Source organism: Cyprinodon variegatus, unplaced genomic scaffold, assembly GCF_000732505.1.
Source record: "Cyprinodon variegatus isolate N-32 unplaced genomic scaffold, C_variegatus-1.0 Scaffold28, whole genome shotgun sequence".
NCBI lineage: Eukaryota > Metazoa > Chordata > Actinopteri > Cyprinodontiformes > Cyprinodontidae > Cyprinodon > Cyprinodon variegatus.
In genome coordinates, this window is record NW_015150481.1 from 2,005,155 (window position 1) to 2,022,284 (window position 17,130).

The following is a 17,130-nucleotide window of genomic DNA, read 5'->3' on the forward strand; positions in this document are numbered from 1 at the left end:
TATGAGCTGCAGAGTTTCTGTTTTTCACACCCAAAGTCTTAGTCCTTCACTCCTGCTTGAGTCATTGTCCATAAGCAGTCAGCCCACCTGTTTTCTTTCCTCTCTACTGAATCAATGACTGACTCCGGGTCAGCCAGCGTGTCTCTGTGTGTTGCCACCTGTTCTCCGCCTGTGGTTTGGATGTTATCCCTCTGACAGTCGGGTCATTACACACCCAGCATACTCTGAGGCCTTACCCGCTCTCTCTCTGAGTCCGGAACAGAAAGGAGTCTTTTGTGTACCCTATTTGAGTTTTTAATTTATGAAAGCTTATAAGGAACATGGAAGAAAAGGAGCTAATCCTACTACTGCGATTACTACAGAGAGGGGAGGAAGAAATGGGGGTTGCTATGGGGAAAAGGCCAATTAGTCTCATTTTTGGAGCAGCAGGTGTAGAAGGATCACCTGCCAAAATTAACACTTTTATATTGTTCTTGTATTGCTTTTACTCAAGATTCAGTATCCTTAACCTTTTTCCTTAATCTTTAATTTAATTTTGGAGGATTGCTTTGGTATTTTTTTCTTTTATCTCACAGCAAGTTGTTCTAAGTTTAAAGCAATCTTAGCTAATGGCCTTTTTTGTATTAAATATATGTGTTCCATATGCAAGAAAGAGATTTTAATATACGATTTGCTATAAGTCTCTCCGGGTTTAGTGTTGAACATGCCTGTACAGTGTTGGTTACACTATTTCTCAGGGTAAATATCCTCCGATGCTTTGCATTTGGCCTTGTCCAAACTAGCATAGATGATTCCCTGCCTTGAAATGATCCAATCATACAAAAAAGAGCTTATGCTATTAATATATGTCTGAATTGGACACAGTAAGGGGTACATTTTAACTTTGCATCATTTTGAATAGAAAAATCCTTTGGTCCTAGAACCATGCATGCTTTTATAATGCCATCTTTACAAAAGCATATTTTTTTCAGAAATGGGGGGAAAAACTCGGGAAAACAATTTCTTACTGTCGTTCATAGGGTGTATTTTTGCTCACACCCTAAATGTTGCAGTCATCCATTCTTTCCGACCATGTCAGAGACTTTTCTACTATTTGTAAGATTTTGGAGGGTGAAAAGAAGGGATTGTGGTTAAGTTCTTCCAGATACAAACTTGCACACATATGCATATCAGTGCATGAGCAGACAAGAAAAACCTGCACAAAACTTGGCCTCAATGAGCCTCTAAGGGCCATTGAGGCCATGATTGGTGTTGAAGAGCAAAAACAGTCTTCAGATGTGATTTTACTTGTGTGGGTGTTGGCAGATTGATGAAACTTTTTCTTTTGATGTCAAGAAGTAGCTTTTAATGTAGTGGAATGTAGTAGCCTGGTCGCGTAGCTTCCTTTCTTTGAAGCAAAAAATGGCTTTTCACTGCATCTGTTCACCTGCCGCCTCTTGCATTCCTGTGGTTAATCATCTACACTTGGTTAGCTCATGTTTGTATTTGGAATTACTACAAAGTAATGATTAAAACCTGTGAGCCTTAAATATTACATATATAAAGCAATGAATTTAAATTGATGTGTATTTTTGCATGTTTTTTTTTTTCCTGGAACTTATCTGATTCAGATTGATTTTCAAGATGTTAGTTTCAGTACGTGTTTTCTTTTCAAGTACTTTCAGCAAGCTGACTGACAGTGTGCAGCAATGAGGGAGAGGTAGTCAGTGCTGTTTTGTCTACATTCCTCACAGTCAATGAAAGCTGTAGCTATTCTGGAATTTTCTCTAACATCTTATTGAAAGATCTTTAAATTGCAGGGATGGAATGGTAGAAAATATATATATATTTTTTGTATTTTAAATACTAAAATTTTCTGACCTTGGTGTACATATAAACAAATGGGTTATCCCTGGTAGTGACACATCTGAGTAGCCTTTTGTAATGAAAAACTGCTTTAAAGACAAGCTGTTCTGTAAAATAAGATAAGAATATATGACATAACTCTGGACTAAGGGCTCAAAAAAACCAGAGGAAATATTGCAGTGTTCAAATTCATGAGCTCTTTGTTTTTGATGAGGTTTTAATAAAGAACAACTAATAATCAATGTGTCTGTTAGAACGACTTAAAGGTATAGTGGAGGATTTTTGTAAATTTTTGAAGAGACCCACCCTCTCCACTTAAAAAAAAAATACACATGAACAACCCTGCACCTGCTCCACAGAGGGAACGCCTATTAAACGTGTGCAAGAGCGTGCACAAGCCCATTACTCCTCGTGCACGCTCTGTTTAAACGTTGTTGTTTGCATCGCTCATTAAAGCTTACTTTCCAAAAGATTTACAATTTTTCCACTAGGTCAGACTCACCACTGGTAAGTGAAAATGGCACATCTGACATAACCCATCGGTAACACTTTTTTACGGTACATCAATAACCATGTAATAACATGGTAATAACATAGCGAGCCACGCTATATTACTTGGTAACAAGAAAAATCTTTATTTGGTAATTGCCCAAAAAATAAGGTACCGGTATATAATTTCAAAGTAATTATCTTTATGTAATTATTACAATTTTATGTAACAGTGTAACAATGGAGACATTTGGTGGGTAATTACCACTAGATTAGAACTTAACCAAGTCACCAGTGACTTACAAAGTAAATTGTAACTTATGATCAGATAAATAAAGCATTATAAAACTGAAATAAAGTTACATATAAATAAGAGTTTAGTTAAGAAGATTGGCATGCTTACTTCTAGGCTTGGTTTTCTGTTATACGTCAAGTAATAAACTGCATTTATTACATAATAACACATAATGTAACACATAGAAGTTTGAAATCTAAGAAGTCTGACTTTACCTTGTTTGCCTAAAATTTGAAGCACAATACTTAGCAAAATTCTACATAGTTTTTTTTGTTACCTAGTAATATAGTGTAACTTGTTATGTTATTACCATGTTATTACATGGTTATTGATGTGTACTGCAAAAGAATTTGTTACCAGCCCATTAAATGTAAATAAGTGTTAGGAATATTTGCTTAATTGAATAATTAAAATAAATTGAATAATTATTGAAATTAAGTAAAAGGAACTACTGATTTAAAAGCCTGACATAGTCAGCAGGGAGGTTCTGCCTTTTTTTAAGTTCTTTTAAGGAAAATTCAACTATCATATGCTTTTTTTTTCCTGAACACTTTTTACCGTTTCCATTTTAACCCCACATTCCTCTATTTTCCCGTTGCAAATCCCTCTCTCGTTTCCTGTTCGTCTTTTATTTTTCCAGAGCTGGCTGCACATCTTTTGATTAATGACTATTTGATTGAGCTGCTGTCTGTACAGATTCGTTTTTTCTCTCTTCGTCCTGGTGATTTCCCTCTGCATTCAGCAAACAGGATGTCTGTCAGTGTGTCTGCAGCCTGCTGATACACGATCCGATGATGGCAATGGTTGGCATTCAGCAGAGGAGAAAATTAGACATGAAGTGGACATTTTGTTGGAGCAGAGATGTAAAAATGTGGACTACTGTTTCTGTTGGGGGAGACAACTTGGATGAAAATGTTAAAAATGCAAACAGTGCATATCAGTAGCAAAAAAAAAGATATAAAATATGATGAAGACAGTTGAAAGTCAGTGTCACTTCTATTAAAACCCTTTAAGAAGATAAGAAATAAATCTTTATTTTACTTAAGTGATAGAACATTGCAAACTTCAGGAAATTAAACCCTTTTGAATAATATTTGTATTGTATTTTACTTACTAATTCAACTCCATGGCTTTCATTTTCTTCAGATATAAACATCTGTAGAAAACAGAGAACCATTTTAATTGGAAACTCTTCAAAATAAGAATGAGCAAAACACATACAATTTAATAAACAGTCAGAGCCATTATAATGAAAAAAAAAAGTCATAAGGAACTGTAACAAATATGTTAAGTAGGACAATTTTTCTAGTTAGGACAATAAAAAAATGTATGCCCTGCTGTAGAACTTGAACAGCACTTTATAAGTGTTGCTTGGCAGAACCCAATTGAATTAAGCTTTTATTTTATTTTTAAATATGCTGTCCTTCCTGCTGCTTTATAGTAAGCCTCTATGGTTACGCTTTTAATTTAATGTCTTCCTCAACCTGGATGGTATTTGAAAACAGAGAAGAAAAAAAAGACTTTTTAGAAGGTTCAGCACTTAGAAAAACTGTAAGAGTGGAGTCCTTAAATATGTTCAATTTTTTTTATCTTTCAGTCCCTACTTATGGGGATTTGTGGTGGTATGGTCACCCCTCTGCGGCAAATGAGTAACAAATGTGGTGTTTGTTCGCTGTTGTTTTATCAACCCTGTCACTAACTAGCTGATTAATCACCTCTGTTAGTTTTAAACAGAGAAGTTGGTGGGGTAGGGGGATTCGGCCACCACTGTAGAAAATAACTACATCCCTATGGCTTTAGGGATTTAATGTAAACCCAGGTTCAATTAGATTTGCTTTTGGACTGATCCTGGTTCTCGTGTTACTTTTTCACATCTCTATTCACTTTTCTTCAATCAACGCACACTCTCTATGTGTGTTATACTTACTTTGGGGTAGCTAAAAAGCCATGTGTGCTTGTGAGGCACAGAGACAGCTGGCAACAGTGTGTATCAACACCCTGTTAGACATGGCGAGCTCAAGACACTTCCAGTGTTTGTGTGTGGTTTTGCGTTAAAGCCAAATAGATGTGTTTAGAGCGACACACTGACACTTGATAGACAGATTTAGGTGTGGGAGGATTGTGTGTGTCTGCATGTATGTTCATCAGTGCTGAGCAAGAAATTTAATGCAAAAGTACTTTAAAGAGCATAGGCTGCAAATCCTAGCAAAAAAAAAAAAAAAAANAAATTTAATGCAAAAGTACTTTAAAGAGCATAGGCTGCAAATCCTAGAAAAAAAAAAAAAAAAAAATAAAAAATATATATATATGAAAAATAAAAATAAGTAAATAATAGTAAAAACTTTAAAGGAATACTTGAAATTAATAAATAAAAAAAATATATTCATCCATCCATCCATCCATCCATCCATCCATCCATCCATCCATCCATCCATCCATCCATCCATCCATCCATCCATCCATCCGTCCATCCATCCATCCGTCTGTCCATCCATCCATCCGTCCATCCATCCATCCATCCTTTCTTCCGCTTATCCGGGGTCGGGTCGCAGGGGTAGCAGCTTCAGTAGGGAGGCCCAGACGTCCCTCTCCCCAGCCACTTGGGCCAGCTCCTCTGGGGGAATCCCAAGGCGCTCCCAGGCCAGCCAAGAAACATAGTCCCTCCAACGTGTCCTGGGTCTCCCCCTGGGCCTCCTCCCGGTGGGATATGCCTGGAGCAAAAAAAAAAAATATATAGAAAATGTTAAAAAAAAGAAAGAAAGAAAATAAAAAGCATAGGGAATATACCATATCTACTTGCAGCCATGATGACATGCAGAGGTATAATCACGCCAGCCTTTTAAAGCTTCCTTTGACCTAATCTTTTAACACCTGACTAACTGACAGAAGCTAAATTTGAGGCTTCTTTACAAGTATATGCATCCACACTGAAGAGTGTCACTAGATCAGACTGGGTAGTAACCGGTCAGATCTGGCTTTAGTTACCAGATGAGATCTTGGTCTGTTCTTGGCAGGGTAAAGAAAGGTTAAGCAAAACAACATTTTGCGTCTCTAGGTAGACTTAGACATACTTTGTTATCATCTTGTATACACAAAGTGCATTCAAAACAAATTTTTAATGCATAGAGCTTTTAAAAGTGAACAGGGAAATGAACATTACCATTTATAAAGTGCAGCAGTGATCAGAATGTAAACAGTGTTGGAGAAAAGTAAAACCAGTTTGAAGTCATGGTGCAAAAGGCATTTATATGGAAAGGTTCAGTGCAGTGCAGAATAAATAAATATGGTGCAAAATCCAGTAGAACATTGAGTTGTGTTCTAATTAAAGGAATGGCAGCCAAGACATAAAATCTTTGTTACTCAACAGTACCTTTGTTCATGAAGCAAAAGGCCAGGATCGGTGTTAATCTTGTTGAGATTTCTAATAGTGAGCATACTGCTGTGATGCTAAGTAAGGTAGTAACATATCTGTAAATGTTGACTAATGAAAGACTAAGATGATTTTAGGGTTTTTAGAGGTGATCTATGTCAATAGAAATTAGTCTTTGTGGTGGAATGATTTGATAAAAGAGGGCCCAGTTTGGCCATTGTAAACGGTAGCTAGGCTTAGACAGGTGCTTGGTTTGGAACTGGAGCTTGTTTGGTGGAAGAACCAACTCATTGTAAGGGAAGTGCCAATTAAATTTTTATCAGTTGAGATAAGAAGACGTTGGATTTTTTTGTTGAGGGGGGTTTACAACCTTTTCCCACAAATGTTGCTGGATGGAATCTGTGTTCATAAGATAATGGCATTTTAAGGCGTACAGATCACTGTTTACCCTGGCAAATGTCCCTGCCACACCCTTTCCAGTGTCCAACCCATCCTCTCCATACGTGTGTGATTCCACACTAGCAGCTGGTGGGCTTCTATAAATAGTGTAGTTCAGAATAGTGTAGAAAGACAATATATTACCTCCTGAATATCTTCTTTATAGCACCTTCATCATGGATCTGCTATTCAGTGATGTTCCCACACTACTTTAGTGGCTTACCTTCTTCCAGGGCTATAATCATTGCGCCTCAATAATGCCGACTCCCCCCACACACACCCTTTGCATGGAAATTTGTACCATTGCTTAAAGGACACTGGTAGTCTGAGTGCTTCATTGCAGAGGAGTATAAATATAAATTAAAGAATAGGGGATTCCGGCACAGAGCTTTGTAGTTACATGCAGTTGGACCCACTTTTAAAACATTGTGCCAGATGGTATTTTGTTCTGCAGCACATGGCGATGCTGGTCTAATGTTTGACTTTGCACTTAGCAGGTAGGTGCCCCTATGTGTGTGGAACCTCAAGCCATCAAGGCGGACTGTTATTTCCTAAATCATGACTGTGTATACAGTCATTGTAATGGTCTCCACGCAGGATGTGTGTCTTAAAGAGAGCCAGGTGATGGATCTCTGGCGGCAAGTGGGATAACGTTGTGGTCCCAGGCGCTTTGGGTAGAGACAGGTGTGGAGGACTCTGTCTGTCAGCACTTTGTGTTGAATGAGCACCTAGATGCTACTACCTTACAACAGCAATCTGTTACAACCATTAGATAATTTTGTTGTGCTGTTGAGTGATTTCTTTCTTGCATACATGTTAGTAACTGGCTTTCCTTTTTTTTGCTGATGAGAGTTGTTTGTCTAAGATAAATTAGTTGATTTTTAGATGGACTAGCTGTGAGCTGATGCTGATTGAGTACCCTGTCCACACTCTGCCTTTACAGAATGCTTGTTTTGAGGAATGATCTGATTTGTAATAGTGACAGAGCACCTGTGGTTGAACATCAGCAATGACCCTTTAACCCTTAAAGCCGAACCACGACCACATGCACACATACACATATGTAAAGACTCACTCCTCTGCTCGTTTGGTGCTGCAATGTGACCCATCCGTCAGGGTAGCTTCAATAGTATTACCTTGCTTCCATGTGTTTCAACTGGCCTCACCACCTGTCCTAAGCCGTATTTCACCCAGACTGTATTCGCTCCAATGTAAAGCCCTCCTGCTCCTTCCATAGGCACCAGAGCTCTAAATTAGATTGTGATTGTAGTGTAAAGCAAAGTTTAAAAGCTGCAAAGAAAGTTCAAGTTTTTGATCTACAAATGTTTTATTTCTTCACATTTTTCTTTGCTCCTCTCTAGTGGTGGTAACTTATAGCTTAATTTTTTTTAGCAATTTCTTATATTTAACCACATATTTGAATTTAATGATAAAATTTTCCAAAACTTGTTTAAGTCTGTCTTTTAATATTGTTTGTTTCTAGGTTTTTATCCTTTTAAAACAGAATCGATGCATAAAATGAAAAAAAAAAAAGATGAAAAAAACAAAACAATAGTAATTTAAACTTTGTGTTTGATCTAAATCAGCCTAGTTAGTAGTTGATTTATTCTTTTTGGATAAGAGTATACTTTTAACTACCGGTAATTTCTGGTATAGTGCTTTTGCTGGCATACCGGATAATCTTTTTATCCTTGGAAAGGGCAAACAATAGAATAGCAGTATTAAAAAAAACCAACTAGAAATGAAAAAGAGGCGTATGTTTCAATTAATATGGATTTATCTAATGAAGAGCACCAGCATAACACTTAAAAATACCTTATTGATTTTTACTTTGTTTATCAATACAGTTTGTTTACAGGAAGTACACAGCAATAGGTAAGGGAAGGGCATTTGTGCTGTACAACAGGCCCCTTTCAGCCAAGGAAAAACCTTGACCTAAATATTTGGAAAATGTGAGCTTTTTTAAAAACCATGACTGTTTAGCTAAATACTGAACTATCATGGATAACTTGTATATTGGAGATTATGCTCTCTATTTGTGACTACAGTGGTCGTTAAAAAATAAATGCTTTCCCAAGACATATTATGAACAGTTGTCTATGAAAATAAATTTTCTAGATTTTGCAAACAGAAGATTTTTGCAATCCACAATATACTTCTTTCAGATGATACTTTGGTTTTCTTCTTATCCTCATGATTTAGCCATTGCTGGTCCCTCCCAGTGCATAAAAACAATGTGTTCACAAATAATACCATGTTAAAATATACAGCAGAAAAGCTCTGTGGTCAGGCAGACAGTAGAGTCAGGTCTGGACTGTGACTAGGATATATAGGGGCTGTAAATTCAGCTATACTGGTACCAGACACTAATGTTTAGTATTAGATCTAAATATCAATAATTAACTACCAATTAAAGGATGATTCAATATTTTAAGGGAGATATGCTTCTATATAAAACAATACCATTCCTTCCCCTTGTTATGTTGATTAACCCATGCCCTAGTATTGGAAAAACCCTGTATTATGACAAGCTTCATACTAAAGTCAAAGTTTTTCTTCTTCATCTAACCTGATGTCTCTTTCTTCCAGACGGCCTCCATCAAGTTGTTGCCATTTGCACGCTGCGCGTCATCATAATCACTGACGATATGCTCACCAACAGCATCACAGTGCGTCTGGAGAATATGTCGCAGGAGCGCTTTCTGTCTCCCCTCCTCAGCCGCTTCCTTGAAGGGGTGGCGGCAGTGCTGTCCACTAAACGGGAGGCCGTGTTTGTCTTCAACATCCAAAATGACACCGATGTGCAGGGCTCCATCCTAAACGTTACCTTTTCAGCACTGCAACCAGGAAGCGCCTCGGGTAGAGGAACATTCTTCCCCTCTGAGGAGCTCCAAGAGCAGATCTACCTGAACAGAACGCTGCTGAGACTCATATCCTCTCAGGAGGTAGCCTACAAATGAAAGCTAGATGTGAAATAAAGAGGTGTGTTATGTTGGTCTAACTCAAATGGCAACTGTCTCTCCAGGTGTTGCCATTTGATGATAACATCTGCCTCCGGGAGCCCTGTGAGAACTACATGAAGTGTGTCTCGGTGCTAAAATTCGACAGCTCGCCGCCATTTATCGCCTCCAACACGGTTCTTTTTCGACCCATCCACCCCATCAATGGGCTCCGGTGCCGCTGTCCTGTTGGTTTCACCGGGGACTACTGCGAGACTGAGATCGACCTTTGCTACTCTGGGCCATGCAAGAACAACGGAACGTGCCGCAGTCGTGAAGGGGGGTACACCTGCGAGTGCCTGGAAGACTTCACAGGTAGGCCAAGTTTCAAATTTAATAACTTTTTCTTTTCTTTTTTTCCCTTCTCAAAGTATTTCTCTTCTGTCTACGGAAAAGCTGCCAAACTGCTTTGTCTACTTCATGGGGCTAATGTTGAAAGGTGTTTGACCTCTAAACAAGTTTTTTTAAACTTGCACAGACAGTAGAGGAACTCACATCTAGTGTTAAATAGCAGTTACTTATGTCATTTTTATGTTTTTTACTATGGGATCTATGTTTGATAGAATTTTACGAATTTTAAAATCAAGCCTTTTCTTTTCTTTCAAAAGTAAAAGCATCAACATTTTAACATGCTTGTCAAACTAATCAATATGTCAACATTTCACAGAATGTTTAAACAAAATTTCTAAAGCCTTAAAAATATTTGCATTGTACAATGTGTTTTCACAAATGAAGTTTTAAAACACAACACAGACTCTTAGTTTAACTCAATTTTAATCACAATATATCTGCTGATATAATGACAGCTTTTAATTTGAAAAGCATAACTTGTTAGCATGTTAGTTCATTCCAGTTCTCTATAGCTTATAGATTAGTAGTTTTCCTGCTTTGAACACCATTGTTTTTAGATGTGTAAAACAGAAATGCAGTGTTTGCAAAGATATATATTTTTTATTGGCATTTTGTCACACCATCTCCATGGGGAAGTTGTCATGTCATGATGTTGCCAGCATCATGTGGTGGGAAGCTGAATAAATCCTCTATGAGAACCTGTCGAAGGGCAATACATCCCAAAGTAAGAGTACAAATCTTTGGCATGACAACAGCCAGTTACACAGATCATAGCATATTCTTGAATCAGAGTGGTCCAACCAATTCCTATCTGAATTCAAATTGAGAGTCTGTGGTTATACTTTAAAGCAGATGTACCCAGATGCTCTCCCACCAATATGACTGGGCTGGAGCTTTTATTCATAGTAAGACCAGGAAAACAATTTTGCCTCTACATGTGCAATAGCTTTGATTCAATGAAGTCTTAAAAGTGGGCATGCATTATTCAGACAGGTGCAATTATCTAATAAAGTCCACTTGTGCCCTAACTTTATCTTACATAAAGCATAGAAACACTTATTTTGAAAAACAGTCCAAAAGAATGAATTGAATTTAGGCTTAATTAGTAGTAGTTTAGTGTTTCTAAAAACGTTTGTAATGTTCAAGTGTAAAGAAATGGAGCAAAAAATTAAATCCTCTTACCTTTACAAATGTGGCCTGCTACTAATGAATACTTGTATTGTGTCAGGCTTTTGCATTAGGAAGAAGGGAATAAGATTTAGGCACATTTCTTTTTATGTCTAATGGTTGCCTGATCATTCAGAGATGGCAGTTAAATTATCTTTACAGACTCTATGAAGGCATCCCAAGTGATCAAATTATTTCAAATTCAGGTAATCAGAAAGTTGGTCAGGGAGTCAATGGTGGACTCACTCCAAACATTTGGCACAATGAAAATTGTAAATCTTTATGGACAAAGATAGAGTGTCTGGAAAACTTAGCATAAGATTATTAGAGTGTTAGAAATATCATTGCTTGGGCGTTTCCTTTGCACTTTTGTCATTTTCATGCCATGTAATTTCTCAACATAGATAAAAAAATGTTTATTAATTGCTTTGTTGGCCTTAATAATTCCCTACATAGGCTTTAAAAAAGACAAAATAAAATTGTATCTGTTAAACATTCGTTTGCTAGTGTATTATTAAAAAAAAACTTTAGTATAGGTTGTGTTTAAGTTTCAGCTTCCTGACCATTCTTGATTTGGTTGCTTGGACTTCTGCTAACCCGGCTTCATGTGGCAGGAGTTGTGGGAAGACTTGGAAAAGTTCATTGTTCCTTTTGAAACTCTTTGCCAAATACTTCCTGATGTCAGTGATCTTCCTCCCATACTTCCCTCTTGTACATTCGATACCTGATTTTCTCTGCTCCACTGTCGCTCTCTAATAGAGCACTGGGGCCCTCTCATAGTACCCATGCCTCATCTTCTTCCTTTGCCCCCTTTCTTGTCCTCATATCTGATATAATTACCTGATTATACCTACCTTTGTCACTCCCAGGACTTTTGGCTTCCTTCTCCTATGTCATCTTGTCCACTCATCCACCATATTTCCTTTTCCTACATCTCAGGGTCCCTTCTTTGAAGGTCACAGTTAAACTCTGGGTAGTCCGGGCCATCAGGGACCATTATGGGCCTGATGACAGCAGGGGTGGGAGTTGATCTGTTCTCCTTGGGTTTCCTACATTACAGGGAAATAGATCCTTATAATTCCACCCTAGGAAAAACGGATTATGTTGAGGAGAGAAGGGCCATTAGCTGGTTCCAAGCTGTAATGTTGGAGGGGTCTGTATGCGCATTGGATGGCGAGATCATGTCTGGATGGCAGGTGGACACACCACATAGGAGACAGGAGCATCTGAAGCAGAGAGGATTTTCTGTCAAGAATTTAAATTATCAGAGCCAGGAAGCTAGGCTCACTTAGCCGATCTTGAGCTAAGCTACATTGGTACGGCCATTAACAGAGGAATTTCACAGAATTAAATCATGTCATAAAATATGTTAATTTTCATACTTTTATCTGCATCGATAACATCAAGTAATTGATCTGGAAAGTAAAGCTGGAGAGGTGAATACAAAATTTTTAGATGAGAAAAAGAAACTTCTTCATGTTGCTTCTTAGGTTGTTTAGAGTGATTTCCTTTACTATATTCACTTTTGAAATTATGTTTTTTTTTTGTCTCAATGTGAACAGGCCCCTAGAGATGCCAATTCTCCATTACGAAACAGTTTAAAATCAAGCAAATTTGACAGATCTGCTTAAGTGTTGTAGGCATATCTTTAAATATACCTCTTAGTTGATGAAGCTGTGCTTGAGACTTTGCTATCTCCAGATATGTGGATGGCAATCTCTTTGTTGGTTTGTTGTTGTACTATGCTCTTGATTTTCAGATGGTGGATTAAACAGTGCAGCAGTGTAGCCTATTCCTTTGTAAGGTGCCACAGCAGGCAATAAATCAAATGCTTTTTTTTAAGTTAAAGTCAAAACTAATTACATTAAGTCTGGATTTTAGTTAAGGGTTCACAGCATGCTTTCAGAAAGGACAAAGTAAGGATGAGTCAATGAGACATCATGGTCATCAATCATCCCCATTGTGTTGCTTAGATGAGCTCACACAAGCGATATATCAGTAGTAATTAATTGGACTCTTTCTGCTTCTCCTTTTAGGCGAGCATTGTGAGTTGAATGCCTCTTCAGACCGCTGTGTTCCCGGTGTTTGCAAGAATGGTGGGAAATGCATCAACCGACTCGCTGGAGGGTTTATGTGCGAGTGTCCTCCAGGAGAGTTTGAGAAGCCTTACTGTGAAATGACCACCCGCAGCTTCCCCGGGCAGTCGTTCGTAACATTCAGGGGTCTCCGGCAAAGGTTCCACTTCACCGTGTCCTTCATGTATGTACTTTTTGCCTTTCTTTCTCTTTTTATGCTATTTTGTTGAGAGTTAATGAATATTTTCTTCCAGGAGCTGCTTTTTATTGTTTTATTGTTTGCAGCTTAAGAAGAAAGTATATACGTAAGGCCGTTGGATGACACAACATATGAATCTACAGTATTACAAACAATAAGTCATCTAAAAGACAACAAACAAAGGCAGCCAAGAAAGATGCACAAAAAGAATTGAAGCCTATTTGTCATTTTCAAACCCTACTCTGTTCAAATGGATAAAAACGGACCTTGCTTGTTCCGTAACTAGTTATGTCTTAGCACACTTATTCCTGTTAAGCCCAGCGTACACTGTGCGATTTTCGAGGCGATTTTCCTGTCGTGTGACAATCTTTCGATTGGGCCGACTTTCAGCCTGATCGTGAGTCGTGTAGTGTACAGGGGGTTACAAGGGGCGATCAGCCTCTCACGACCACCTCCTGATCAGGAATCAAGACCGTCGTGGGCAAATCGCTCAGTGCGCATGCGCAAACAAGGATTCTTCTGTAAACACAGCAGCGTGGCAGGGATGCAATGAGTGAAATGCAGTTCTGGTAAAATTGACCAACCGTGGTAGCCACGTTTGCTCATCCATGTCTTTTTTTTAAATACGTCATCACCTTTTCTTTTTAGAGCTTTCAGCACAAAATTGCACAAATTTTTTTTATTTTTATTTATTTTTTTTTTATTTATCCATATTTTTATCCTAAGTGTATATATTAGTATATTTTTTTGCATGCCTTATACCCCAGTGTTTTTAGAGATTTTTATAATTTTATTTACTATTTCATATATGTTTCATGTTGCACGATTGTACCATGAAAAAATTCCTAGTTGTGAACTCCTTCACTAACAATGGCAATAAACCCGATTCTGATTCTGATTCTGATTCTGATTCTGAAATTGCCAACAACAGCGCGTTTTACTCTAGTGAGCTTAGTATTCCCCTTCTATTTATTTGGCTTCCGGATAGACGAGTCAGAGTAGTGCCATTTCACTGCGGAGCCAAATCCAACGTGGTTTTTAGTTTCACAGTGTGAGCAGGTAGATAGCATGAGAGAGTCGGGCCGAGCATTAATCGTAAGCTGTGAACTCACACTGTACGACTAACCGCAGGGTTTAGTCGTACAGTGTGAGCAGCAGCTGCGTGCAACGACTGAAAAAAATCGCACAGTGTACGCCCGGCTTTAAAGTTGCTGGCATCTCTGGTGTGTATTATTGTTCCTACCGAAAGCCAGACATATAAAAAAGGCAAATTAAGTCTATTACTAAATCTCCATTGAAATATTATGCAAACTAATAGATTTTGCCAAAGGGGACCTGTTGTAAAATGGAAAGCAGGCTACTTCTTAATTCTGGAATTACACTCCAAGAACAAAAATGGCCCCTGGACCAGAACATTTTTATCTTGTCTAAATACCTTAATGAAAGTAATAAAATATATTATTTCTGGATTGGTTTCACAGGGAAGGGAATTAGTTCTCTAACGGGTGTAGCTTAATAACTGTTGTTGAATTAGATAACCAAGTGTTTATAACCTAACACTAGGAGTCATTTTTGTTGTTTGGAATTTATTACAACAATAACACCTATAGCTTAATATAAAGAAGATAACTTAATGCTAGATTTAACAGTATTTAGCTAGAAATACAGGTTGCTTAACATATGTTGTTTGCTAGTTAACTTCATATGCTTTTTAGCCCCTCTATGTGCTATTAAAAAGGATATAATGTACATTTTTTGGTGTTTTTACAATTGAAATTTCCTTTATATCCATTAAAAAGGGCCGTCTGTTCTAAATGGTGATATAAAGGAAACTGAGTTCTAAAATATAGCTCGGGCAGGTCTAGACCTGCACACTCACCCATTGTGTTAGAACAAACCGTATCTGAATTTAATGAGGTTTGTTTCTCACACTCTCTTTAAACCTGAAATTGCTGGAGGAAAAACAACCCCGGTTGGACGAGTTCCTTTATTCTCTCACAGTAAAAGTACATTTGCAAGAGGTGAACCAAAACTTTGAGTTTTATTGGCCCTGATAATAAAGGTGAGACTAATATTTTTGAATTCATCGACAGCATGAGGGCGAGGGAAAATGTACAGCGCGGTGAAAACAGGAAAGACTGTGTGATGTCTTCCTTATCAGTGTTTGACTGCAGCCATCCTGACTTCCTGCCCTCCTGGCCTCACTGGCATCTGTTGTCTGACTTTGCTGCCCTCACCTTCCACTCCTAATATGCATCAACGCATCTAAATTCTCTACCCACCCAAAACACACAAGTGCCCAAGAGGGGAGAGCTGGTGAAACTTTTAAGGCGAGGAAATTATTTCATCAAGAGTTGCACATCCTTTACATATTTCACTTGGCAAGAGCGACTTTTCTCAGGAGCTACTTGCTCTTTTTAAAAAAAAAACAGAAATCAACATCCTCAGCATTTCAACCCTGTTCTGTTTGACTTGGAAAGAGATTTTAGATAATAACTCAGGAAACTTAAGCTGGAGATCATAAGATCTTATCTTATAAGTAAAGCAGCTGAAATCCTCAAAGATCAAAGATCCAGAGGTGGATCGTCCCATTTACTCAATTACAATAACTTTTTGACAAAAGTTAGATTGCACCATAGGTTTTTAGGTTTACTTGATTAATATATTTAATCAACTAAAACTGAAAAGCACTTTTATTAACATCACTGAATAATGAACAAGCTTGTTTAAAAAAAAAAAAAGTGCTCCACAAAAAAGACACATACTTAATATTTACTTAAGCTTAAAGAATCTACCATGACATTTAGAGATTGATTTACGATACAGTAAGGAGTAAATAGTGTCAATGGGGGAATTGGGTTTATACCTTTTATGTTATAAAGAAAATTAACTTGGAAAAGTATTATTTTCTGCCTGCAATAGTTTTTTTGTTAATTACCTTACTTGTTTGTTTGAAATATTTTATTATACTCTTTAAAATACCAGAATTTAGACATAACATAACATTTTATATATAAGCTGTAATGATCAGTCACTTAGAAGTTGAGTAGATTTTTCACCAAATACCTTTTTACTCTCACTTGAGTTAAAATATAATAAAGTTGTGCTACTTTTCCTTGTGTACATTCTTTCATCAGCCATAGGAAGAGATATGAATCAATTCTCTTGATTTTGCATAAACCTCTCTGCACCCTCTGTACTTTGTAGAGCTACTGAGGCCTTGGACAGAGGATTTCTACAACATTGGGTCAAAGTTTTTATAGTATTATTGCATGAATACACTTGAGATATTAGCTTGTGTCCCGCAAGTAACACATGTAGGTCTATTTATGAGTCAGCAAAATGTTATGTTTATATTATTATTATATCTAAGATAGGATCAAGTTTGGATCATTTCCAATTGTTGCATTTCCAAAATAGAAAGATCCTAAATGCTTATTGGAAAGGTTATACCCTCCAGCTAGAAAGATGCATTTTACTAATTAAAAGCACCTAAAAATGTTGGAGTTGACATTTTAACCGGTTCTTAGAACCCTATATTTGTAATTAGTTTATCTAGCCTTTTGGAATTACTGTCAGAAGCAGCCTAAAGGTGTTTATTCTCTAAGTCTAAGATACTCTAACTTTTGATTTCCAAAAGCTTGTCAACATTTTAAAAGCCGTTTTCCATTACATCAAATAAGCTCCTAAGGAGCATTATTTTGGGCATGTCCCAATTTAATAAGACGTTCTGATTAAAGGTATAAGCGGATGGCACATTTTAGACAAAACTGCAAAAGTACACAAGGAAAAAGAGGCCAAATATCTGAAAATTTTGCCTCATAAAGTTGTGCCCCTTCCAACATCTAACACATCTCACAAAGGCTAGAGTTTGCAATTGACTGGTCAAGTTAATGTCGCCT

The 17,130-nt window shown here is 37.4% G+C and overlaps 1 protein-coding gene across 4 annotated transcripts in view; it reads left to right on the forward strand.

Annotated features, from left to right (window-relative positions):
- celsr1 (cadherin, EGF LAG seven-pass G-type receptor 1) overlaps window positions 1–17,130 on the forward strand; it is a 97,481-nt gene that overhangs the window by 35,159 nt on the left and 45,192 nt on the right. For all 4 annotated transcript variants that reach the window (XM_015397527.1, XM_015397543.1, XM_015397535.1 and 1 more), the window contains exons 2-4: window positions 9,027–9,382; window positions 9,463–9,751; window positions 12,991–13,213. In XM_015397527.1, the coding sequence (XP_015253013.1) occupies window positions 9,027–9,382; window positions 9,463–9,751; window positions 12,991–13,213 (868 nt within the window). The remainder of the gene's footprint in view (window positions 1–9,026; window positions 9,383–9,462; window positions 9,752–12,990; window positions 13,214–17,130) is intronic.